This window comes from Halichoerus grypus, chromosome 12, assembly GCF_964656455.1.
Source record: "Halichoerus grypus chromosome 12, mHalGry1.hap1.1, whole genome shotgun sequence".
Taxonomy (NCBI): domain Eukaryota; kingdom Metazoa; phylum Chordata; class Mammalia; order Carnivora; family Phocidae; genus Halichoerus; species Halichoerus grypus.
The window spans coordinates 97,891,340-97,917,775 of record NC_135723.1 but is presented as its reverse complement, the minus strand read 5'-3'; the positions used below and the strand labels follow the sequence as shown (position 1 = coordinate 97,917,775).

The 26,436-nt window shown below is 36.2% G+C and overlaps 1 protein-coding gene across 1 annotated transcript in view; it reads right to left on the bottom strand.

The window, feature by feature from the left end:
* CNTNAP2 (contactin associated protein 2) overlaps positions 1 to 26,436 on the bottom strand; it is a 1,879,707-nt gene that overhangs the window by 1,056,318 nt on the left and 796,953 nt on the right. The window contains exon 4 of the mRNA XM_078059689.1: positions 15,571 to 15,718. Within this exon, the coding sequence (XP_077915815.1) occupies positions 15,571 to 15,718 (148 nt within the window). The remainder of the gene's footprint in view (positions 1 to 15,570; positions 15,719 to 26,436) is intronic.

Sequence of the window (26,436 nt, the reverse complement as noted above, 5' to 3'; positions counted from 1 at the left end):
TCCCTGCTTGGCGGGGAGTCTGCTTCTCCCTCTCCCACTCCCCCTGCTTGTGTTCCCTCTCTTGCTGTGTCTCTCTCTGTCAAATAAATAAAATCTTTAAAAAAAAACAAAACTCTACATTTTCATATCAGCTGCACAGATAGTTCATTCAACCATTTCGTCTTCTTGTCATATCTTTCAAAGAACTACTTTTACAAAAAGTCAGACAAAGAGAAATCCACATTTTTCTTTTCCAATTACTCTAATGGAAGCATTCTGGAATAGGTAATCAATCAATAAACAAAAAAACAAATACATCATTATCCTGGTTTTTACACTCACTAGCTGAACAAGGAAACAAAAACTTAAATTAGTCCTCAATTTACTCATTGATAAAAATGGGAAAATTAGTAATTCCTCATTGTAGTAGTTTAAGAGGATTAAAGAAGGCACTTAGCACAATATCTGACACATCATCACTGTAAACGTGGGATACTCTAGCTACATAAATAATGATACTAGTAATTATTACTACTATCCTCAATGTGGACCTGTAATTCTCTGGTTTTAGGCTGCCTGTATGAGGTAACATGCTTTGGTTGGGGGGGAAGAAAAAAAAAAGGCTAGGCTGACAACATGGGATATGTAGGTAAGTTATTTTTACTTCTTCAAAGAAGTAAAAATATTCTGGTATTCTCATTTGCAAAATAGAGACAATACCACCTCTTTTGCAGGATTATACTGACATTACAGACATAAGCCAAACATAATAAATGGTAGCTATTTCTCAGCTTCTAGGTACAATATTTCCTATCAGATATATTTATAATTCAAATTAATGAAAATTAATCTAAACAAATGGTGGCTTAGTTAACCAAATCACCTTCTTCTTCCTTAACTAAAAACTACCATGGAAATACTAACACACTTAATTTTGAAATGTGATCCTAGTATATTATGGAAAATATCACAGTCAAAAGCATTTCCAATGTGCCTGGCTGGGTCAGTCAGTAGAGCATGAGACTCTCAATCTCAGGGTCATGAGTTCAAACCCCACAATGGGACATAGAGCTTACTTAAAAATAAATAAAATTGTCTATTTATTTAAAAAAAATAGTTCTTGATAGAAAAAAAAAGCACTGCCATTCTTTCCTTTCCCCTCAAAACAGGGATCAAATATCCTCCATGCACACACACACACAAATCAGTTTTGAGGTCAAGATTATGACAAAGTAAGTGAGTCATTTGAACCAGAAGGAAACTGCTTCAAGTTTTCCAAATAGCTCTGACTTGGTCAATTCAATTAAAAGCAATAAAAAATCAGCCAAACCAGTTTAATGATATCACCCACTAAAGTGTTTGTTTAAACCTCTATATAGAGCATAGTTTTATACTGTCTACATATTATACTCTATTTTGTATCTCTCTGACATGATCAAGATGATACAATGATTTTATGCTCAAAATCCAAAGAGCATTAATTCACTTGTATCCTATCATTCCATTTCTTACCACAGGCCTATGAGGTAGGGAGGGGGGAAAAGGCACAACATTTCATATAGATTAGAAAGATCTGAGTCGGAATCCTGAACACATTCACTGGGTCATGTGGTGTCACGTGGTGTTACATGGTCAACGCAAGTGTTGTGAGAAATGCAAAACCAGGCCTTCCTCCTCTCCTAAATAGTAGGCATAGAGCTCTCTGAAAAAGAAGCTGAGAAGTAGAGCAAAGCTTTATTTTACATATTTATCTCCTCTCTTTTAGAGAAAATCAGCCTTCACATTATACCTTAAAGGTCAATGTTTCTCAAATCTAAATGGAGTGTGTTAAACAATATGAATTTGTATTCTAGTAGAAAGCACATTCTATAACATTTCTTTTGTTTTTAACTGTCTATTGGCAAATGCAAAAGGGAAAGAAGCAACTATATAAATAATACTCAGCCTAAACTTTGTGATGGACCTAGTCAAATCTGACCTTGATCCCAAAGTTAAAACCACATTAAAGAAAATGTAAAATTACCCAAAGAAGAATACAGATCCAAGCTGATCCTAGTTGAAAAGATATTAACTATGGCAAAGTATCAGTGAATTGGCACCTAAAAACAGCTTATATTTTTAAAATGTATAAAAAAATTTGCATGATTCTCCACAAATGGCACAGATAAAAGATACAAGAATTCAGGGAGTCATTTTTCTTGCACTATTTATGCTGATAAAGTGCTATAGGAGTGTTTCTACCTACAGTAAATACACAGGAGATCTATAACTATAAGCATACTGTAATAACATGATTATCACCCTTATCAATATAGAGTCTTAGGAAATCTCAGCATGCACAGAGCAAGCACTAAAATGTAGATTAAATGAAAACTAAACTGATTCTTACAATGTGTCTATTTTCTTTATTTCACAATGCCTAGCAATATAACAATCCAATTACCAAGTGACAAGTACAATCTATACAAGCAGTTCTCACCCAGGGGCAATGTTGCCCCCCACAGGAGACATTTCTCAATGTCTGGTGTCAATTTTGGTTGACATAGCTGGACAAGGAGTGATGTATGACGAGCATCTAATGGGTAGAGGCCAGTGATGCTGCTGAAGATTCTACACTGAACATCCTCTTGCCCCCCCATGCCCAGCAATGAATTACCTATCTGGCCAAAAACATCACATGTCAAGGATGAGAGACCTTGATCTATACTGATATTCACCAAAGCCAAAGTATAAAATTTGATTTGTTTTAAAACATTCTTTTATTTTAGAAAGAATAAGAGCAAGAATAGAGAATAAAAAGAGAATGAGTGGCACAAATAATAGAACAGGAGGCACAAATTACAAAAACAGTTATTATGGAAGGTCTTGGGAGAGATGTGGGAGATTCTGTCACCATGCTAAGCAGCTGCGGGACAGCCCAGAATGAGTCTACGTTGTTGGTTGACAAAGGAGAAAACACAATGCATTTTCTAGTTATTCTATGATCTTAAATTCAGAGAATCTCCTTTGTACAAAAGTTCTAAATGAATTTGTGTGTTGTCTTACCTTAAACATGGTTAAAAACAGCTAGTCTGAAGAATGAATCAAAACCCCTGTTCCATCCTACCTTTTGGATATACTTCTGCGCTTCTCACTGGGGTCTGCTATACTATTACTGAACTTGCTTTTCGGTTGCTGACCTTGGAAATATAATGGAGAATAATATAAATTATATAAATATAATTTATATTATATAAATATAATATATATAATATAACAAACAAATATAACTGGTAAATATAATGTATTTCTGGTCAACAAAAGCATTTCTGTAACAGATGGACACAACTTACCTAAATTTGGGATAGAATTTAATCAGAGGGACTGTTAAACCAATTGTGCTCAGAGTCAAACACTTAAGAGTGAGTGACGACCTCAGTCATAGTTTCATCTTGTCCTTTGCAACATAGAAAACCTTGTAAAATGATCTGAATAAAGGAATTATCTTTTCTATATAAGCACAATGCCATAGGTAAGGGGATTCTCCCTGACCCCAAACATAATATTTGCATCTTAAAATAAGTATAAGAAGCCAATGTTCCATTCTCTAAATTCATTTTGTATGATACACAGAAATGGCTGACACAGCTTGTTTAAAATAATACAAACCACTAAATATCTGATAAACAGCAGGTTGATAAGCAGGGAAGAAATAATGACACAGCTTGTTTAAGATAATACAAACCACTAAATATCTGATAAACAGCAGGTTGATAAGCAGGGAAGAAAAAAATGTTGCATGAGGCTCTACATGCTGTGGGTGTGACTAAGGCTAGTAATTAATACAATCCATGTAGTGATATTAGGATCAGACGGGTAAATCAGATTTATACAAATAAAGGTCTTAGCTAGAGCCCAATTTTACCAATAATTTCAAGAAACAAGCAATCACAAGGCTGTAGTATGAGGCCTAAAATTAAGGTCCAGTATTATGTGTACCCTGACATGTGAGAAAAGTCCAGAGGGTCTCAAATGGCCTAAATGCAAGTTCCCCTACAGCTCTGCTCCCAGGGTTAAGGTCCCCCAGCCAAAAATCTCCCCTTATTTCAGGGATCAGACACAGTTTCTGCTTATTCCTGAGCATTTAGGTCACGAAGTATCTCCATTCCACACTTCAATGATCACCTAGCTTAGGAGTTATTTTCCAGGGAGTCATGTTCATAAATCCAGAGAAGCTAAGTGTGTTTACCATAAGCAACCTAAAACAGGTTCATAACAGGAATGCTCAAAACATTCCATAGATAAGGACTTTCCTCCTAGAAAATAATTATTTGGGAGTGGAGGGGGTGCAGTTATCAGTATCAGAATGTTTACAAAGAGACTGGTGCAAGTTACCTGCCTTCTCCCCTCAGATCATTCTCCCATTAACTGGAAGTGAAATGGAACAGAGAGCAGGTTCAATTCCTCCTTGTCCACCAAAACAAGTATGAAAGACTGAAAAGACTAATACAACATTGTTTGGAGCATAAAAATATTACATATCTATTCCAATGAGAATAGGAGTCTGAAAAAGTGTGATAATTTTTTCAAGTCTAAGTATGAAAAATCAGTCTAATAGAAATAAAGTTAGCAAATGTTTTAAAATGAGTGATTTTTAATTTTTAAGTGATTATCCAAATAATTTGCATTGCTGGAAGGTTTAAGTGAGCATACTAAATGATTATTTTATTATATTGTTACTTTTAATTCATGAGAGCGATAACTGCCATCTTAAATATTTGCTCTTTTCTCCCTAGCTAAGCTAATTTAAACAGGTGATAATTAAGACTAACAACTCAAGAATAAAAGCTAATAAAAGAATCTCTTAGTATATATTTGCAGTGTTTTAAATTTTACTTCTTTCCTCACGTTAACTGGGGATTATAAGTGAAATGCAAAACTCTAATTTTGCCTTTCATATTCTTTGCAATCACCTAACATACATAAGGATTAACTTATATGTAAAAGGTAGTGAAAATATCTCAGGAGCTGAGGTTCCCTGAGGAAATGCACTGACTGAGGTTGATAAACTTTCTATACCAAAATGCAAGAAAGCTTGAATTGTGTCATTTGCAAGCTATCCTTAAATGAGTGTATTATCATGACCAGCCCTTTAAATTTTCCTGTTGCACATGTGGGCTGTACAATACTGCTGAGATACTTTTCTTGCTGAACACCTTCTTCTAGATGTTCTTATACTGAGAACTGTGGGCCAGTTTTTTACAGTCACTAGAATCTACAAAATAATATTTTCTGTAGGCCATCACTGTGATTATAAAAAGTCCCTGTGGGTGGAGAAGAAAAGAATTAGCCAAAGGAGAGAGGTATCAAATAACAGAGAAGGAGCAATGCTTCAGATTGTTGTGAAGGATTTCTAGGTCTGCAATTAACTCACTTATGCAAGTCACATTAGCTCTGCGGATTTTGGTTTTCTCATTAGTAAAATAAGGGATTGGGTTGGGAGGTCTCCTGGGAACTTTTTAAAGTTCTTGTAGAGTATGCACAGGACTCTTCGTATTAATCAAAGTACCTTATTTGTAAACCATGCTGAAGCATGGTTATTTTTCATTATTTTATTCTAATTTTCAACCAGTTATCATAATATGTGTATGCTTTGTTTTAAAATGTGTATTTTTTGGAAAACTATTTTATGAAAAGAATTCTGAACTAATATTTACAATAAAAAAATCTACCACCTTCTCTTATTCCACAACAGAAGTATACTGTTACTCCTAATTCAAAACTGCAAACAGGTATGATTATATGTTATGCTCTATCAATAATTTTGATTTATTTTAAATCAACATTGTTGATTTTATATGTGAACTTATAAAATTCTTGAGGGTAAATTAGATTTTTGTAGTAAGCAATACAATGTAAATCTAACTCTAAATCAATGTCTAAGTAAGCATTTCTCCAAAATATGAACTGGCTGTCATTTGTGACTCTCTTGTATCTAAAGAGAAACTTACTTATATTTGCCATGTTATCTCACTGAATAGACTCCATAGTAACTACCTTCCAAGTAAAAGAAATTACACTGGAAAAAAATAATTAAATGCTGATAGCATGCATCTCCATAGACATGAAAAATGAGAATGTAATTCTTTGTTTTTCATACCATAAATTTCCTTTCAACGCAAATGTCACCCTCAAATGTCAATCCAGAAATGAGACTCACCAAGTATCTGACTTTTTACTGTATAAAATGACAATAACTTATTATCTTGTAATACCTACACTTTGAATTTACATTGCTAAGTAAGTCAAAACCGTAACACAAATGATTCAGTTTATTTTTCACCATCTCAAAAATATTTTTCACCTGCTACAATAATCTTCAGTTGCTGCATTATCATCAATATGAGCCACAACTAGATATATACAGATAATCTTTCTATTACAAAGTATTCCAATTCAAGTTTGAAATACAAACTACTTTGCAAAGACCTGAAGAATATATGTGCTTGAAGCTAAGTTCCATTTCTCTTAGTGGCAAGAACATTTCTGGTTATAACATACTAAATTTATTTTTTATCTACTTGCTTACATAAGAACAGAGCATGTCCTTTATATATAACATACTACCCTGACAATTTTAATTATCTCTTTACTATGTGTAACTTGTATGATATTTTTCCTCTGATGATAAGTAATTTACATGTTTATAATTCAAAAAGCAGCCTCATGAAATTGTGGTTTAAAATGATCTTACATAGAAATAACATAAGGTCTCGAAACACTGAAATTGGAATAAGAAAAACTAAATTATTTGTTTTGTATGACTCTTTTGGAACATCTACTAATACAGTCAGTAAGGCAAGTCTTCCAACATTGCGTCGGCACCTACAGCCCCATTCAATATGATGCAGCAGAATCATACCCTCTTCAACTAATGAAAGTATCTCCAGCACCAAAGAGTAATGAACTTTCACCGAGAGAGTAAGTTAGGCCTGCATCATTTACATCTTGGTATTTGTTCAGTTCAGCAAACATTACTTGCATATGGTCTGATAATTGACAGGATGCCAATAATGAATATGGTGACTGTGTCTGCCCTCTCCCCCGTATCTCACACTCTGCTATATTTTGGAATACTTTGATACATATTTCACTGGAAATATTCACACAGTGTAATGGGAGTAAAAAGAAAAATGTGGTTCATTCTGGAAATTCAGAGAAGTCTTCTTGTTAAAAATTGCATCTCAGCTGAATCCTGGAACATAAGAGACTTGAGGAGGTGAAGAATGGAGAGGACACTGTGGTTGGAGAGGATATCCTGGACAAAAGCAAGTTCAAGAAGCATAGCATGTACTGGGAAATAGGAATAGTTTGTATTATTGGAGCACAGGGTGCAACATGGCAATGAGAGGATTTAAGACTGCAGAGGTAACAGGAAGGGCACTATATTTCAAGCTAACTTGAACTTTAAGCAATGGAGCACCATTAAAGTGTTTTAACCACAGGTATGATAGGTTGCACTTTAGATTTAAAATTAGCAAAATGCTTTACAAATAGAATTCAATAAATGTTATTGGGATTGGTGAGTCTGTGTCACAATATATTGATCCCAAGCAACATAATAAATCTTTTACTTCGTGTGTGTGTGTGTGTGTGTGTGTGTGTGTGTGAGAGAGAGAGAGAGAGAGAGAAGAACACAAAATACAAGTAACTGGAACCCTTTTATTTTATGCAAAATTAAATATTTAATTTAAATAGGACAACATGGGTGGACTTCCAAAACTAATTCTTATTTCTCTGTCCAACTAAACTAATCTAAACAAAAATTCTTACTAATTTTAATGAACATATATGTTCTCCAAAATTCATATCCACCCAGAAACTCCAAACATGGCCTTACTTGGAAATGCAGTCGTTTCAGATGTAATTAGTTACTTTAAGATTAGGTCAACCAAAGCTGGCAGCATCACAATTCCGGACTTCAAGCTCTATTACAAAGCTGTCATCATCAAGACAGTATGGTACTGGCATAAAAACAGACACATAGATCAATGGAACAGAACAGAGAGCCCAGAAATGGACCCTCAACTCTATGGCCAACTAATCTTCGACAAAGCAAGAAAGAATATCCAATGGAAAAAAATACAGTCTCTTCAACAAATGATGCTGGAAAAACTGGACAGCCACATGCAGAAGAATGAAACTGGACCATTTTTCTTACACCATACACAAAAATAGACTCGAAGTGGATGAAAGACCTAAATGTGAGACAGGAATCCATCAAAATCCTGGAGGAGAACACAGGCAGTAACCTCTTTGACCTCAGCCACAGCGACTTCTCACTAGACACATCTCCGGAGACAAGGTAAACAAAAGCAAAAATGAACTATTGGGACTTCATCAAGATAAAAAAACTTCAGCGCAGTGAAGGAAACAACAAAACTAAAAGGCAACTAACAGAACAGGAGAAGATATTTGCAAATCACATATCTGATAAAGGGCTAGTATCTAAAATCTATAAAGAACTTATCAAACTCAACACTCAAAAAATAAAAAATCCAGTTAAGAAATGGTCAAAAGACACGAAAAGACATTTCTCCAAAGAAAACATACAAATGGCTAACAGACACATGTAAAAAATGTTGAACATCACTCATCATCTCAGGGAAATACCACAATGAGATACTACCTCACACAGGTAAGTATGGCTAAAATTAACAACTCAGGAAACAATAGATGTTGGTGATTATGCAGAGAAAGGGGAACCTCTTACACTGTTGGTGGGAATGCAAACTGGTGCAGCCACTCTGGAAAATAGTATGGAGGTTCCTCAAAAAGTTAAAAATAGAACTACCTTATTATGCTACTAGGTATTCATCTGAAGGATACAAAAATAGTGACTCAAAGGGGCACATGCCTAATGTTTATAGCCACAATGTCCACAATATGGAAGAAGCCCAAATATCCATCAACTGATGAATGGATAAAGATGTGGTATATATGTACAATGGAATATTACTCAGCCATCAAAAAGAATGAAATCTTGCCATTTGGAATGACGTGAATGGAACTAGAGTGTATTATGCTAAGCAAAAGAAGTCAGAGAAAGACAAATACCGTATGATTTCACTCATATGTGGAATTTAAGAAACAAAATAGATGAACATAGGGAAATGGAAGGAAAAATAAAATAAGATAAAAACTGAGAGGTAGGCAAACCATTAGAGACTCTTAACAATAGAGAACAAACTGAGGGTTACTGGAGGGAGGTGGGTGAGGGGATGGGGTAACTGGGTGATGGGCATTAAGGAGGGCAGTTAATGTTATGAGCAGTGGGTGTTATGTGCAACTGATGAACCACTAAATTCTAAACCCCTGAAACTAATACTACACTATGTGTTAACTAACTACAATTTAAATAAAATCTTGAAAGAAAAAAAAAAAGATTAGGTCATACTGGATTAGGGTGGATCTTAAATCCAATGAGTGGTGTCTTTGTAAGAGGGCCATGTGAAGATACAAACACAAACACATGAGGTAAGAAGGCCATGTGAAGACACAGACACACAGAGGGAAGAAGGCCACGTGAAGACACAGACCCTGACAAACACAGAGGGAAGAAGGCCACATGAGGACACAGACCCCGACACACACAGAGGGAAGAAGGCCACGTGAGGACACAGACCCCGACACACACAGAGGGAAGAAGGCCACGTGAGGACACAGACCCCGACAAACACAGAGGGAAGAAGGCCACGTGAGGACACAGACCCTGACACACACAGGGGAGAAGGCCACGTGAGGACACAGACCCCAACACACACAGAGGGAAGAAGGCCACGTGAGGACACAGACCCCGACACACACAGGGGAGAAGGCCACGTGAGGACACAGACCCTGACACACACAGAGGGAAGAAGGCCACGTGAGGACACAGACCCCGACACACACAGGGGAGAAGGCTGTGTAAAAGCGGAGGCAGACACTGGAATGATGCACAAACAGGTCAAAGAGCATGAAGGACTGCCAGCAACCACCAGAAGTCTGGGAGACACATGAAACAGTTTCTCTCTCTGAGCCTGTAGAAGGAATCAACTCTGCTGACACCTTGATTTCAGACTCCTGCCCTCCAGAACTACAACAGAACAAATCCTGTTGTCTTACACCACAGTTTGTAGTACTTTGCTACGACAGCCCTAGAAAACTAACACATACATACAAGACAGCACCTCTTGCCTAGCAGCATGGGAGCAGTGAGCATCAGTTTGTGGTCCCTGTAGGAGGACAATCTCATTTGCACAGCATGAAAAGGACAAAACACTGTCCTTTTGTTTGTATCTGGTTTCTCTTGATACTTTTTCCTGCCCTAGTCTGGCACTTACTTTCCATTACGATTTGCATTGGGCTATATATCCAGGCTTTATTAATTATTCATCCAAATTGAAGGCATATACAAAAATTAGTTTAGTTGTGTGTATCTTGGTTTCCCAAGGCACTGACCTTACTCTTAAGAAGACTCTGGTTAAAAGCTAATATAGTATTTGTCATCAAAAATGCTCACTTCAATCAGGACACTGTGCTGGGCTTGTGTAAAATTAATGTTTGAGTACTGCAGCCATACATGATTTTTTAGGAATTATTAGACTGAGACTTCTCCCTTCTGCTTCATGTAGTCCCTCTGGTACAGAGTTAGAAGATTAGCATTGGTGTTTTGGGAGGTTTACTGAGTCAGAAGACGTGGGGACTATCACTAAGTTTTAAAAATAATAGCATGCACTTGTTTCAACTAGAGGGAAAACCAAATGTAGAAGGAACAGAATAATTTAAAATGAGTTTCGATTCATTGAAATTAGAACTCATATTATCCTCAAGACAAGTCAGGAAACACAAACAGGAGAAGCCCTAAAGGCTTCAAAGTAGTGGCCTGGAACTAACCTTCTCCATCTGGAATAGAGTGAACTTTCTGTTTGCAATCTTGAGAAGTACCAAACTTCTCAGATGACAAAGAGATCATGGAAGAACTGCACAAGGAAAAATGACAAACACGAGGGGAATTACAGTAGCACACACTCCAACAGAAGCAGCGCTCATACTGAGATTTCTCCCTCTCTAGTTCTTCTGGCAAACTTAGAAATAAAAGAAGCACAACCCATTCCCTAACCTGGAACTTTAAAATAGACCTCAGATAAATCCTCTAAGGGGTTTCTAGAAAGATGAGAGAATTCATTTCTCTCTCCCACAGGAGTGATCGAAGCCTAGTTTCTCCTTGCTGGGACCCTAGCATACACAGTACTGCTAACTCTAATGAGGGCAAAATAAAAGGGTATATCTGACTTTTCCCCCTCAAAGATTCATGATTCTTTTTCTCATTGAAAAGTCAAAGTCTCTGACACAATAGTTCACTAAATGAAAAAAAAAAGAAAATAGGAGGCCATCTTCTAAGGGCCCACTGTAGCCTGAATTACAGGACAGGTAAATTTAAACCATAGTACCTTTAGGAAAGTTGTCCATCACAAATATGTTTAACACATATTTTTCTTGCTATAAATGTGTATTTTTCTTGGAAAAGACAAATACAATTTGTATTCTTCAAAAATAGACAAATAAAAATAATCTGATTTGGACATTAGTTAGGAAAATGGCCCAGTTAGGGATCTGGTCAAAGAAGTGACTAGTCATCAACTCTTTGACAATAAAGACTGTGTCCAGGATGATTAAATCGTTGTTCTCCAAACTAAGGGGAAAAAAAATCAGAGAATGCCATTTAAAAAATAAATGTTGTAGGTTCTTTAAACTATAAAAGAACATGGAAGAAAAATAATAAGCAGATGTTTTGGTTCTTCTAATCTACACCAACCAATCTGGTAGCCAGCAGTCACACTATTTAAGTGAATAAGAATTAAATACAATTTAAAATTTAGTTCCTCAGTTGTCTCAGCTACATTTCAAGTGCTCAACAGCCAAATGTAACTACCGGACTACAGCAGGTCAAGGACATTTACATCTTTGTTTAAAGTTCTGCTGAAGAACACTGCTCTAGAGCTATTTTTGTATCTCTTTTCGCCCTAAAATGATATTGATACTTGTATAGTTTCCAGGCCCTGCTATACAAATTAAAACAACAGCTCTATTCTCTCACAGTTTTGGAGGCCAGAAGTCCCAAATCAGTTTCATTAGGTTCACATCAATGTGTCAGCAGGACCTCAATTCCTCCAGAGGCTCCAGGGAGAATCTACTCCTCTCTTCCAGCCCCGTGACTTATAAACGTATCACCTGATCTCTGCTCCATGGTCACAGTGCCTCCATTTTCCTGTCTGTGAATTCTCCCTCTGTCCACCTCTCACAAGGATAGAACTCACTGTACTTAGAAGCCCCCTGGATAATGCAGGATAATCTACCCAGGTCATGATCATTAACTTAATCAAACACTCTGCCTTATTAAGTAAAATTTACAGTTCCAGGGATTAGTACCTGATATCTCTGGAGGCCACTATCCAATTTACTACAACCTACTACAAGTATTTTTCAACTTCTATTTTACATTTTATTTTATGTTGCCAATTCATCATTTACTCCACTGGCACCTATTGGTATACTATTAATACAGTTTCTTAAAGTGTACGATCTTTCCCTCCAGAGAGGCTTATACACTAGAAAAGCCTAGCTTCCTACTTAGCTTCCGTATTTTTTTCCTTCCCACCTTGTGACTGCCAAAGCCCAGGCTAGACGGAGAAGGCCATGATAGCACGAGCTCACAACTTCACAGATCCACTTGCAACAACTGCAGAACAACTGTAAGCCACACCTGAGTCACCCCACACTATGTGCCTTCGGGCAAGCTGTATTTGCGCTTACTGTGAATTCTAAAGTAACCCCATTGACAGTGTTGGTTTTAAAATGATTATTTTTAAAGAAAGCCATCTCAAAAGTAAGATAACACATCTGGATATTATAACAAGAATAAAATAAAAGAGAGAGTTGGCTATAAAAACTACTCAAAACAATTAGAAAATAGATAAATAAAAGACAACACAATAGAAAAATGTGCAAGATTCTTCAACATACACTTCAAAGAAAGAGGGTATACAAATGAATGACAAGCATAACCTCTTTAAAAATCAGGAAAGTGTTCACTAAAACTAAAATGAGATATAATGAACACCCACCCCAATGGCTAAAACTTTCAAATCAATACTAAGTGCCCCAATTTGTGAAGCAATAGGAACTCCAGTACATTGGTTGTGGGAGTCTAAATTGATACAACCACTTCAGAGAAAATTTTGTTATTATTGATAAAAATTAAACATGCATATATCCTAACTTAGTAGTACCCTTTCCTAAGCTGACACCCACGAGGAATATTTATAGCAATTCTATTAAAATAGCCAAAAATGGAAACAATTCAAATGTTCATTAATATGAAATGAATTGATGATTGTAGAATATTCATACAGTAGAGTAACAGTGCCAATGAAAATAATCAAATACCCTTAAATAACAGTGTGGATATTCTTACAATTATTATTTTGAAGAAAAGAAGTCAGATGGGAAATAATATATATTTTAGGATTCCCTTTTTTATGAAACTAAAAAAAAAGTAAAATTAATCTATGAGGATAAAAATCAGGTGAATTTTTACCTTTAAAAAGCAGTAGTAACTGGGGGAGGGCCTGATGGGTGTTTCTGGGGTGTCAATATGATTCTTTTATTGACTTGGAGATGGTCACATCGTTGTTCATTTTGTTGGAATTAAGGAGTAGGAAAATAGAACAGTGGTAGTGAGCTCTAGCATTGTACCAGATTCACCGGTTTTCCTTTCAGCTCTATCACTCAGGCGATGTGCCTCTGGGTGAATTTTAACTTTCACTATTTTTATCCTAATAAATACTACTATATTAATTGTCCCACCTTGTCTCTCATAGAATGTTTTCCTTATTCACTGTGGTATTACTAACATTCAGCAATATTTCATGACACATAAAAAATGCTCAGTAAGTAATTATTAATAAATTATACACATCATGGTTTCCATGAAGAGTATTACACATTTTTCATTTACTGGAAGCTGAACATGCTCCCTAGAAAATCCATCATACCGAGAAAAATATCACATTTTGTCTTGGCCTTCCCAATGTGCTGACAGTTGGAATATGTGTGAACACAGAGTTCTGTATCCATAATACCCAGACCACATAGAGAGAACCCAAATTTATGTTAGGGCTCATTTTAGGCTTCTCCTAACAAGTTAAATCTTCCTCCTGAAGATCTACATTCTGCTGAAGAACTAAATTTCTATGCCTCTCTACTCATCATATTTGCTATAATAAAGTGATGAGCAAATAAAATAAACACCTATAGAATTTTTAAATGATCTCCATGGCCACTTTGTAGTAACCAGTTCAGTTTGCACATAATGTTGCCCATGAATAAATAAAAATGATTAGGTCATCATGACAGCTAATATTTTCACCAATCTCTGTAACTGATTCGTACAGAGGTGAAAACTTCATACATATTTTTATTATAAACTACCAAATGTTTGGTTAATTTTAAAAAGCTTGCCAATAGGTCATTTGCCATCTTCTGGTTATAGTGAACTTTTATTTTTATGTATCTATAGGAAGGGTAGGGGAGAGTCTAATAGTAGACTCCTAGGAGGAGGGAACTATTTTACCAGAGAATTCATATTCTAAAGCCAGTATTTGCAAATCATGTATTTGCAGACTGAATCTCTACTACCTAGTGGCCTCAAAATAGCTCAACAGTCTTTAAAGTAATTCTGTGTTGGCACTGTCTACTTAGAAGCAAATAAGCAAAGATAAATCTTCGGTAGATGAATCCATCATCAACTTTGGCCTGAAAGAAAGTCCACAGATGAGGTTTTAAAGAAACTAAGGTCACAGTCAAGAAGACAGAGAAGGGAAGGACAGGCAGATAAGAAGGCTGTAAAGAAGGTGAAAGACAGAAGAGGAGGAGGAGCAAAAAAGCACTACTGGTAAAAATGAGTAGATGCAAGACAGCAGAGCTGCAATCCCCAAAAATCCATATATTAGAATCACTAGACATATATATATAATGCATTTAAGAAATTAAAAAAAAAGAGTTTAAAACGTGATTAAAAGAAAAGAATCATTTTAGGTGACCAAGTCAATTTTTTAAAGGAGCAAATAAAACTTATAGACATATAAAATATCACTGACATTAAAACTTAGTGCTTAGCTTTAAAACAGTAAAACGTGAAACTGACGAGAATTGGCAGGAAGTTCTCCAAAATCCATCACAAAGAGTCAAAATGATGGATAATACTGTAAGTTTCTACTTTTTAAATATTGCATAAGACTTCAAGCAACTTAATTAATAAGCTTTGTCGTTTTAGTCTACTGAACAACAATCACTTTCCAAATCCTTTGCTTAAGGTATTTTTATATGCGCTTTTGTGTAAAGATGTAAAAATATATTTATAACATACAAATAAACTAACATGTTATTTATATATAAAAACAAGGCAGTTTATTGTCAGAGAAAGCAAGTAATGTTAAATAATCAAAAATAAACAAATCACTAATTACATGAAGATGACAAAATCCACCACAAATTTCAGCAGATACTCACAGTAAGAACAGCCGTAGACTTCAATTCTGAGCCCAATGCGGCCTTCTCCGTTCCAGTCCAGAGGCACTATGCGCACATAGCGGGCAATAACCGGATGCTGCAAATCATGCCGAACCACGCTATCAGAGTTGATATTTCCAGGAAATGCCTGGGAAAAAAGAACAGGGATTAAAAATTAAAGAAAAACGTACTTTGGAAACAACCATGTTCCCTGTGTGTTAAGATAAATTTAAATTTTCTTATCCAATGGCAGGATTTTATATTTTCTACTATAAACAATTTGAACAAAGCTACTATACTTCCTTTATTTGAAAACAAGTTTTCAATGGAAACTAGGCCAAAATTTCTATGGGTCCTTTCAAAGGTGAAAATACACATATATTAGAAGAATGAAACACTATATTGTACCCACTGTAGTATCCAGACAATATTTAAATTATGAGATCTAATATTTTACATTTAAATTACAGTTTTTCAGCCTCCAAGCATATCTCTTGCTTTTTATTTTATTTTTTTTATTATGTTATGTTAATCACCATACAATACATCATTAGTTTTTGATGTAGTGTTCCATGATTCATTGTTTACGTATAACACCCAGTGCTCCATGCAGAACGTGCCCTCTTTAATACCCATCACTGGGCTAACCCCTCCCCCAACCCCCACCTCTCTAGAACCCTCAGTTTGTTTCTCAGAGTCCATAGTCTCTCATGGTTCATCTCCCCCTCCGATTTCCCCCCCTTCATTTTTCCCTTCCTGCTATCTTTTTTTTTTTTTTAACATATAATGTATTATTTGTTTCAGAGGTACAGGTCTGTGATTCATCAGTCTTACACAATTCACAGTGCTCACCATAGCACATACCCTCCCCAATGTCCGTCACCCAGCCACCCCATCCCTCCCACCCCCCACCACTCTAGCAACCCTCAGTTTGTCTCCTGAGATTAAGAATTCCTCATATCAGTGAGGTCATATGATACATGTCTTTCTCTGATTGACTTATTTCGCTCAGCATAACACCCTCCAGTTCCATCCACATCATTGCAAATGGCAAGATCTCATTCCTTTTGATGGCTGCATAATATTCCATTGCATATATATACCACATCTTCTTTATCCATTCCATCTGTTGATGGACATCTTGGTTCTTTCCACAGTTTGGCTATTGTGGACATTGCTGCTACAAACATCAGGGTGCACATACCCCTTCGGATCCCTACATTTGTATCTTTGGGGTAAATACCCAGTAGTGCAATTGTTGGGTCATAGGGTAGCTCTATTTCTAACCTTTTGAGGAACCTCCATACTGTTTTCCAGAGTGGTTGCACCAGCTCGCATTCCCACCAATAGTGTAGGAGGGTTCCCCTTTCTCCACATCCTCACCAACTTCTGTCGTTTCCTGACTTGTTAATTTTAGCCATTCTGACTGGTGTGAGGTGGTATCTCATTGAGGTTTTGATTTGGATTTCCCTGATGCCGAGCGATGTTGTACTTCTTGCTTTTTAAAAATCTCCTCTACATTACCTTCCCATGCCACCATTAGAAATCTGAACTTTTTCTCAACATCAGATAAAAACAACTGAATACATTGTGAAAGTAGCCTTTCTACCTTTTATTGGCATGAACACATTTACAGAGTTTACGAGTTGATCAGAAATGTGTCCATTCCATATTTCTCATTTAGAGGATTCTGTCAAATCAAAAGAGTGATTTCCCATGAGCCTTATTTACATTGAGAAGTTCACATTGTTGATGTTTTTTCAACAGAGAACAAATGGATTTTCTTCAGGCATGGCTATCATTCATTCAGGAAACATCTGTAAAATATCTATACCATAATAAGTATAGAACACGATAATAGGGGGGACATAAGATGTCTAAAGCCATAGACACTACACTCAAAACAATCACAATCTAATAATAGGGAAAATGTTGGTATAAAATTCTAATTCAAGGAAGATTTAAAGCAATAGACCATCATAATTTAGAAGATATAAGTCAAATAAATGAGAAATGTTTGTTACATTTTAAATATCAGCTGTTTTAATTTCATACAAACATTCTTGCTCTTTCTATATTAGATAACTTGAGTTTTTGTAATGTTGTATTCCACATGACATCCTTTTTTATATTTGTTTATATGATCTCTTAAACACTGAAATAAAAATTTTAAGAAAACTGCCCTTTTTTAATCACAAAAAAAACACAACATAAGCACCATATTACATGGCTAATTTATTGTCTTCTTGACCTGAGGCTTTGAATTTGCTTCTATATAAAAATAGAAGTTCTACCTTTAAAAAAATTATTTTGTAACATTTTTTAAACACATAAAATTGATAAGAAGCAAAAAAAGACATGCTTTTGATAAAAAGTACATAGCAGCTTCGAAGCAGGAGGCTCTGGTTTACTCTCACACACGGCACACGCTGAATTTGTGGTTGCAAGGTTTGTTACCTGATGGGCACTCTTTGGTCACACTCCAGCCTCCAAAACACAAAATGTGCAATGTAAGACCTAGTAATATAGGGCTCAGACTGAAATATTTCCTCAGGATTAAAACTATTTTGTATAACATTTAGATGTCCCAACAATCTACATGAGGATAAAACTTAATCTATAACATGAACAGTTTTGTGTTTGAAAACTGGGATGGTCTTCAGAGGCTATCCGGTTGCGCCCTCTGGGACCTCCCTCATCCTAGCTGCATCTACCTTTTCAGAATGGGCCACTCCTTCAAGCCTTCACTGAATGTTAGGTCATGAATGTCAACACTAAGAGCATCTTCGGTGTATCTTATTGACAAAATTTGATCAAGAAAAACAGCAAAAGATTTCTTTTTAGGTATTTTTCTAGCCAGGCTGTAGCTTTACAAAGATGCCACAAACCTAATTTATTAAACTGCGGCTGCATTTTAATACCACTGGTGGTTGTTCTGCCTCCAAAAGTAATATGGGTGAGCATCCCTGATCAAAATCACTGGAATTAAATTCTTATAGCATTTAATCTAAAATTTATATTAAATATTACTCAATAAAAGCCACCAAACAATTTTAACTTGAGGATATGCTTGCTGTAGTGCTTGGTGACGATATATAAATATTAACAACAACAATACCAAGTAACTCTTTGGGAACTCTCTCTCTGAGACATTTGTAGTCTTTTGAGGCCTGAAAGAAAACAAAACAAAAACACTCTTCTGTGTTTCTCCTCTACTTCAAAACTTCACTCTGACACCAGATACGTGAGTTTTCCCACACATCAAGAAACCCTCTGATTCTCTGTGGACACTAGTTGGAGGTCCCATAATTTACCTCAACTCTGACACGATCTACATGGAGAGAGAGTCAGATCCCACAGGTCAGGGGAGGGGTCGCACAAGACCGCCCCACTTCAGATGCTGATCTCAAGTCTAATTTGTCCCTTCTGCTTCTGGCAGACCAGCTAAAAATAGGTTCCCATGGGTGGGAGGATGGGTTAGCCTGGTGATGGGTATTGAGGAGGGCACGTTCTGCATGGAGCACTGGGTGTTATGCACAAACAATGAATCATGGAACACTACACCTAAAACTAATGATGTAATGTATGGGGATTAACATAACAATAAAAAAAGAAAGAAAAAAATAAAAAAATAAAATAGGTTCCCATGACCCCATTCTCAAGTCTGATCATTTGCTAGAATGGCTCACAGAACTCAGAAAACCAGTTTACTTACTAGATTACTGGTTTATCATAAAAGGATACAACTCAGCAATGGCCAGACCAAAGAGATGCACAGAGCAAGGTATGCAGGAAGGGTTTCCACACCTTCTCCGGGGGTGCCACCTCCCCAGGTCCTCTACATATTCACCAGCCCAAAATACCTCCCAACCTCAACTTCAGATATTTTTATGGAGGTCTCATTATGCAAGCAAAATCATTAAATCATTGGCCATTGATGATTAAACTCTCCAGAGATCAGGATGGTTCCACTGCTAACCAGCCCCCCCTTTTTGCGATTATCTAGGGGCTTTCCAAAAATCACCTCAAGCATAAATTCTGGTGTGGTTCAAAGGAGCTTATTATGAATAACAACAAAAAAAATACCCATTTCATCTTTATTGCACTTATCACTTAGGAAACTGCAAGGATTTGAGGAGCTGTGTGCCAGGAATGATGGACAAAGACAAAAAAATGTGTTTCTCATAAGTCACATTAGCACAGGCCTAAAATAATATGAAAAACATGCAAAATGCAATATTAAAAGAAACTACAAAAGTGCATGATACAGGTAATAATTTCAGTAATACTTGGAGCTCTATGAAAACTATGCAATCAGAAAAAAGAAACAGACTTCAGCTGGACAGGAGGGCATAACGGTGTCTGCGAGATGGAGATAGAGATAAATGGAGGAGGACACAGCAGAGAACAGGTTATTCCTGGCACAGAGAAGGAACTCAGGTCTAGGGCTTAAGACACCCAGGGCCTAGATGTAGTTATGCTGAAATTTTGTTCTGAAGAGGTACTTCTCTAGGTCTCATTTTTTTTTTTTTTTCATTCTTTCTCCCCATGTCTTTCTCCAAAAAAAGGCTTGGCTAACTTATTTGCACAATCCATTTTAGATCTAATATTGTGGACTCTCTAAAAACATGAACATTTTTTATATTCAAAATTAGGTATTAGAAGATATAAGTCTGACTGAAAGGAAGTGTGCATATTGGAAAATCATGGTTGTTTTAGCAAGTTCTGTCTAATTTTGGACAAAAGAATCTAGCATGCATTTTCTAAAAGAAATGACAATTAGAGCCACATTCAGGAGATCGTGGGTGGTGGAAGATTGTATTGGGGGCAAAAAGACTAGCAACAAGGAATTTAAGGGTCAATGCCAATGTAGTAGTGAGGGGAAATAAGAAAAATGAAAGATGGATACGATATTTCAAAAGAAAAATTAATAACATTTTGAAAGAAGGGAACAGGAGAAAAGATATAAACTAACCTATTCCAAGGTATTAACATCTAGGCATTAATGACAGAAAAAAGAGGGATAAAATGGTAAGTATGTATTCTTCCCCTCCTGAGTAAACCTCTTCTGTTTCTCTAACAGCATCTACACTTTCTTTAAAATGTTACCCACTGTCCACTCTTAACCCACCAGAATCAAGAGAGGAAGATGCCACACTATAGCCCCAGGGGTAGGCACCTAACGTAATGAGACTTAACTTTAGCACTTGTGCTGGAATAATTCATTCATACATTCATTCACTGGGGAAATAGCTAAGAGCCTCTATGCACAATATATTGTTCAAATCACTGGGGTTACAGGAGTAAACAATACAGAGTTTCAGTTTTCATGGCATTTATGTATTAAAGTACATAGTGGGGCAGCTAATAAATAATAAATATTTAATGAATATATGTGTGTATATATATTACTGACACCATATTACATAATATGTATATGTTGTTACATATTAAATTACATATATAGTATACACATACTGAGCATACTTTGCGTGTTTGGGGATAGTAAGGAAGCCGGTGCTTTTGGAACATAGTGAAGAAAGGAAGAACAGGGTAGAAGATGTTGGAGAGATGGAGGACAGAGGGCCTGTAAACCATGACCATGTTGTAGATTTCATTTTAAGTGTACCAGAAGGAAATCCATTGGAGAGTTTTAAGCAAAAAAATTACACATCTTACCATTGTTAAGACCAGGGCCCCTAACACCCCCTCCCTGTATACAGTGAAGTTCCTAGGAAAACAGAAGACAACAGCATAACGTAAATTACAGAATCGTATTGGGTAGAATGATCTGGTGACCAGTATTCCCGAGGGGTGGGGTGCTGCAGGGAGAAGTGAAGAAGAGTGGTGCAGAGGTGAGTCCGGAAGAGAAGAGACACGGAAATTTACTACAGCCTGGATCCCAAATGCACCACATGTGAGGACAGAAAACAAAACAGAACCCAGAACTACTGGGAACGAGGCTCTCCTTCCACTAAGCTCCTGCTGGTCATTCTGCTATTGTAAAGTGATGGATGTCAGAAAAAGACAAAGTAGGCACATCTGCAGAAACATGATTCCAGCATCTAAATGCAGAACATGCTGAAGAAAACCTCTGGGCTTTTTGATTATTTGCCTTGTTTCCTCATTTTTTCTGATTTTTTTAAGCAACTGAATAAATACATACAAACACAAAGATATCTGAATGGAAAGATAATTAGTGAAGATTTAGATACATTGCATTTGAGATTTCACCATCACACTGAAAGGTCACATCGAGATTTTGAGATGTTTAAAGTAGTTGTGTTTTATTGAAGTTGAGCTTCGCAGAGAGGGCACATGTATTATTTATGAACAAATGCATGTCATATGGAATTTTCTTCAGTGTTCACAGCATCAATAAATTGTGTGTTTTGTACTTTTCATTTCCAAGCATACAGAGATTTAAGACATTATTTTAACTGAAGTTTAAAACATTTCAAAAGAAGAGCGTAGGTGTTACCAATCACTGCCTTGAATATAAAGGCATAAATATACGTGAAATGTCTCCTTTTACACAGCAGTATTTGGAAAACTTAAATACAGAAAGAGGTGTAACCACTGATCTAATAAAAACAACATCTAATATTTATATATAATTTTATTATTTAAAGAGTCCTAGTACATGCTGTATTGTTTGTGCCTCATAAAAACTCTCAAGTTTGGTAGGGATGAGCTTTTTTCAAATCAGGAAACAGTCTCAGAGAACTTACTGGATGTCAAACAGCTTAGGAAGGGCAAGCTGGGCAAAGTAACAAGCTTGGCAGGCATCCCCACACTGACTTTTGTTTGAGAATAAAATTTTCAGTTGGGAATAAAGGATTTTCTTTTCAGGCACAACACATTTTATTTTTGATATTTGATACTGCATATTTGAATATCAAATTTAAAGTTTGATAATTCTTATCATACCACATTCTGGATGTACATTTGATTTCTGGCTCATTTATTATACAGCATATTTGCCTACACACTCTTATTTCTCTCTTCAATTTTATTTCCACAAACTTTGACAAAATTAGTATTTTCTTTTCTTACACATTTTCCCCAAAACATGCTCCCATTTTGGTCATTAGCAAAAGCTCCTCTGCAGCTTTTAATAGAAATAATTAAAAAGTTTGAATGACATTGTTTACTAAAAGGAAAGAAAGGCTGGTCTGCTCCAGTGCATATCTTACATTAGTAGCAATGAGTACACTGCTATCGGTCTCGAAAAGAAGCTTTTCTTTTCACATAATTTGACTCTTTGACGTCCAATTGTGGTTTTTCAGATAGATGTGAAAAGAAAGAATAAACAAGGTAAAACATTCAGCTGATATTTACAAAACCTTGAAGAACTGGAAATCTGCATGAAAAATTGAAAAATTAAAATGAATTTAAATCTTTCTTGAAACAATAGACTTTAAAATTCAACCTTCATTTCGAAAAATGTCACACAATAATACATGTTTTGTGGATACATGAAAACCGACAAATTCATCATTGTTAAGACTGAAAAATCAATCATAGGAGCTTGTGAATTATTTGTCATTGCTATTAAATCTCCTCTACTGGCTGTGACTTGTATATATGCTTAGAAGGATAGGGTTTTGGGTTTTTGTTTGTTTTTATTTGTTTATTTGTAACTAACATATAGCATTTATGTAACTCAGAAGGCTTTAAGTTTAGTAAAGCTAAGGGCAATATAACTTGAAACCTGTGCGGCTACTTGAGAGTAAATGCCCTATAAATTACTAAACTTTATAGCAGAGGTGGTGGGGGCAGGGGTGAAACAGGTGATGGGGATTAAGGAGGGCAATGGTCATGATGAGCACCCTGAGGCCTACAGAATTACTGAATCACTATATTGTACAACACCTGAAACTAATATAACACTGTGTTAACTGGAATTAAAAGAAAAACTTAAAAATAAAATAAACTACAGCAAAGAGTTAGAATTTTTTTATGATTTATTTATTTGTCAGAGAGAGAGACCGACAGAGAGCACAAGCAGGGGGAGCGGCAGGCAGAGGGAGAAGCCGGCTCCCCACTGAGCAAGAAGCCCAACGCAGGACTCGATCCCAGGACCCCGGGATCGTGACCTGAGCCGAAGGCAGATGCTTAACCAACTAAGCCACCAGGTGTCCCAAGAGTCAGAATTTTTAAAAACAAATTGTGAATTACTCAGAATGCCAATTTTATAATCTAAATATCGCTAAAGTTTTAATAACTAAAAATCTCCCACCATGTGGCACTAAACATTTATTCTAGCTGAAACAAGAGTTCAGATGGCCTAACACAGGAAAGGCACACCTTTTCTGTAAAATACCAAACAGTTACTATATTACGCTTAGCAGGCCGCATACCTCTCAGTTCCATATCCTTTTTATTTTAACAACACTTGAAAAATGTAAAAACCATCACAGCTCACAGACTTTAGAAGAACAGAGGCCAGAGTTAGCCCACAGGCTGTAGCTTTCCAACCCTAGGGCTAAGAGAATCTTTCAAATTGATAAATCCTCCCCTCAACTCCAAAAGGATGCAAAATTCTAAAATCACTGAAAAACTTTTCAGCCACTTGGCATTTAAAAACCAATAAACTTTGGGAAAGCATTTTGTCATCCCTTGAAGCATATAATTTATCAGACTGGAGGAAAATATATAGGGATTTAGAAGTATGCTGTGTGTGAGGCATGAACTAACATTTCCCTCAAATTCACTATTACGGGGTCTGAAGTGTAACTTATGAAGTATTTTATGAAGAGAATAAATATATTTGGTCCTCACTAAAACCTCACCTTTCAAGAAACCTAAAATAAGGGATCACGAGCTTCTATAGCAAATGAGTGAGAATGTACATCTTAGGGCAAAGGTTTTGCTTAAGACTGAAAAAAATGTGTGTCTGAAACACACAGCTATTGTGTAAGTGAGCCTAGGAGGATTTCTTAGTGCTACGAACAAGTCTCCTAGGTGGGAAATTATGTGAGAAAAAAAAAACACATGAATATTTCCTAATGTGAGAGATCTTAATTTCTTAAAATATAAAATATCTCTGCTGCAACAGAAACACATATTGATTTTTTTCCTTAAGTTGATGTCATAAACCTGTGATCACTATAGTCACTTTTCTTTAAGTATAATTTTATTTCTTGCTGGATTTTAAATTTTATTTTCCCCATGCTAACAATTTATATCAAAATATAGAAATAGATCTTCCATTTTGCAGCCTTGATGTGAGTCTCCAGGCCTGGTTACACTGCATGCTGAGGCAGGAAGAAAAAAAGTACTTTCATAAAATACTGCATCTGTTACACTCCAGATCTGGCTTTGTCACCTGAACTTCCTTGTCATCATTTTTATCTGGCTGTACAAACATGTCTGGCAAGACTCAGCTCAGATAGCACTTCCTGAAGTTAAGGATAGTCCCTGACCCTCACTCTTCAATCCCCCAGTATTCTGCAGGGGTCCTCATAACATCCTGTACTTATTCTCTTCACTCAATTGAAATTACTTTATTGTGTATTTAATCATCCACCTAATGACTATTTCAGAAGTATTTAAGCCAGCTTTGAAGTCTGTGATCAAACCTCTGGTCCACCACTATATCTGATGCACCTACACAATGGTTGGTGTTCAATGAGTTATCCATTTACTGCCTGATTAAATGAATGAATAAAAATGAGCATTCCCTAACTCCCACCTGTTTACATTTCATAGCTCTTGTTATTTCTGGATGTACCAAAGCCAGTTCAGTAACCATTCATAGTAAATAAACCACATTTGAGAATATCCTACAGAAGAAAAAGAAAAAGCATGCTAGTCTGATTCAAGACCCTAGGCAAATCAATAGAGTTTTCCCAGAGGTACGGGGATATCATTGTAAGTATGTAAAATGTCCAGGAGTCACAGAGATCATGCAGAAAAAAGGAAATGGTCATGCAAAAATCCTGTCAAAATCAGGGGATAAATGCTAGGAGAAATATGAAAATTAACACATACCCGCCCACATCAAGTATCAGATGTTCACATAGGTAATTCACTTGAACTCTGCTAAAAACATACTCTTTTTGGATTATAAAACCACGGCAACATGTTGTGTGGCAAATGCCAAAACATTCTCTTTATATGTGAGCAGTAGTATTTTCTCTGGGCATTTCTGCCTTTGACTCAATTAGAGAGGTCTTATCTTTTTCATTTTGCCAAAGTTAAAACAAAGTTTAGAAGTATTTTACTAGAAGAACCATTAATTAAGAATCATGGTGTAAAAACAATAATATAATTCAGAAAAACAAAGGTAACATAAGGTAAAATGTTTTAAAATCTAGTTCTTTAATTTCTCTCTCTTTATTTCTTATGGAGATCACATGATGATGGTATTCTATACCATCCTTTGTGCTAAACTGCTCTCAGCCTACCCAAAAGACTGTCCTTTTTGATGGCTTAATTGTCTCCCATAGTTTATTCCTGAGATACTGGCTCCCTCTCTCCCTCTTGTCTTATCTTTCCTTTCTTCCTTCTTCCTTTCCTCCTCCACTCCTTCTCTCCTTCCCTCCAGTGGTTTAATGTAACACACGATTCTTTCTTGCTCACACTGCAATTCAGTATGAATGGATGGGAGCAGAGGGCTTGGCTCCACCTCGTCATTCAGAGACCCATCATCAACATCTGGTTGTCAAGACCACCACAGAAACAAAAGAGAAAGTATGGAGGAATATGCAGGTGGGGTTAGGACCAGATTTAGAAGCAGAGGATATCACTTCTGCACATACTCCACTGGTCATGTTTCCTACTGGCCTTACTTAACCTCTGTGTGGAAGAGACTAGAAAATATAACACAAAAGCAGGACAGCTTTGATAAATGCGTAACAA